Here is a 1,169-nt window from a genome sequence, read left to right on the forward strand (position 1 = left end):
CCAGGGCGGTCGGTAGCCGGTAGCCAGCACCAGGATCGCGAGCAGCGCTGCTGCGATGGTCTCGAACCACGCTCCGGACAGCAGCATCCTCCAGTCGAATCCCTGCATCGAAGATGGATTAAAAAGAGGAGAAAGGATCTTTTTTTCCAAACGCGTGATCGATTCGTTTGCGGGATCGAGTCGCAGCAAGAGCGCGGGAGCGGGAGCGATTATCTCGTTACGACGCGCGAAACGCTTGTCTCGCCTTCGCGGGTACGTCGGTCGCGAAATATGTAGTACTACGACTGGCGCCCCGTATCTCTCGGAGCGTTTTGAGTCATTATTTGGACTGACGTCCCCGAGGAGTGAGGACGCGTCGAGGTTTTCAGTCTCAACGGAGAGAACGTGTGATTAATTTTAATTCTCAAAATATTAAAAGAGCGAATCAAGCTACTTTTTTATGGTGGCGGCTTCTCAGATACATCTTGTAACCCTCCTGTATACCTTTGCGGTTCGTAGCCCTATTTGCGTCAAAGAAAATGCGGGATATCACCGATGGGATAAAACAGCGTCTCTTCGCCTTACAATCGCAGAATCATTACAAAAGCGCGATTGCCGGAGCCTCGTGCACATTGGACGTTTAACTCAGCTGTAAATGACGAAGACGCATCTTTCGACGTGCCGGATCTGATAAGGCGCTACGATTTAGCACTGAAAAAACGCGTGTGATGCCGAACGCGCAATAATAAGCATCGCGCATTTTTGTTAGCAATTCTCACCGAGAAAAGGAAAAACAGAGAGAGAGAGAGAGAGAGAGAGAGAGAAAGAGAAAGAAAAGCAGGATCAATCGGGGTAATTGTGACGAACAAACCGGACGTTTCGCTAATTTTCAACAATAAAATTAATAATCATCGTAAAACGATGATAAATTTGTTTGATATTAAAAAGCATTACAATGACAAATTCAAAATAGATAACAGCTACATTCGAAATAACACGTAAAAAACTTTAAACGGTGATATTTCAAGAATGAAATATCATTTCACTTTGATCCGTCCATTATCTAATCATTCTGACGGTAATCAACGTCATTAGAGGTACCGTACATGACCGCTACAAGGGCGTAGAAAAAAAGCAAATTGTCTCGACCTTAGCGAAGCTTTTTCTACCTTGGGAACATGGATACTATA

The 1,169-nt window shown here is 45.0% G+C and overlaps 1 protein-coding gene across 1 annotated transcript in view; it reads right to left on the reverse strand.

Moving 5' to 3' along the window:
- Positions 1 to 1,169, reverse strand: part of LOC105448504 (ecdysone 20-monooxygenase) — a 22,166-nt gene that overhangs the window by 11,533 nt on the left and 9,464 nt on the right. The window contains exon 2 of the mRNA XM_011687139.1: positions 1,168 to 1,169. This exon is cut by the window's right edge and continues 122 nt beyond it. Within this exon, the coding sequence (XP_011685441.1) occupies positions 1,168 to 1,169 (2 nt within the window). The remainder of the gene's footprint in view (positions 1 to 1,167) is intronic.

This window comes from Wasmannia auropunctata, unplaced genomic scaffold (assembly GCF_000956235.1).
Source record: "Wasmannia auropunctata unplaced genomic scaffold, wasmannia.A_1.0 LD336085.1, whole genome shotgun sequence".
Classification (NCBI taxonomy): domain Eukaryota; kingdom Metazoa; phylum Arthropoda; class Insecta; order Hymenoptera; family Formicidae; genus Wasmannia; species Wasmannia auropunctata.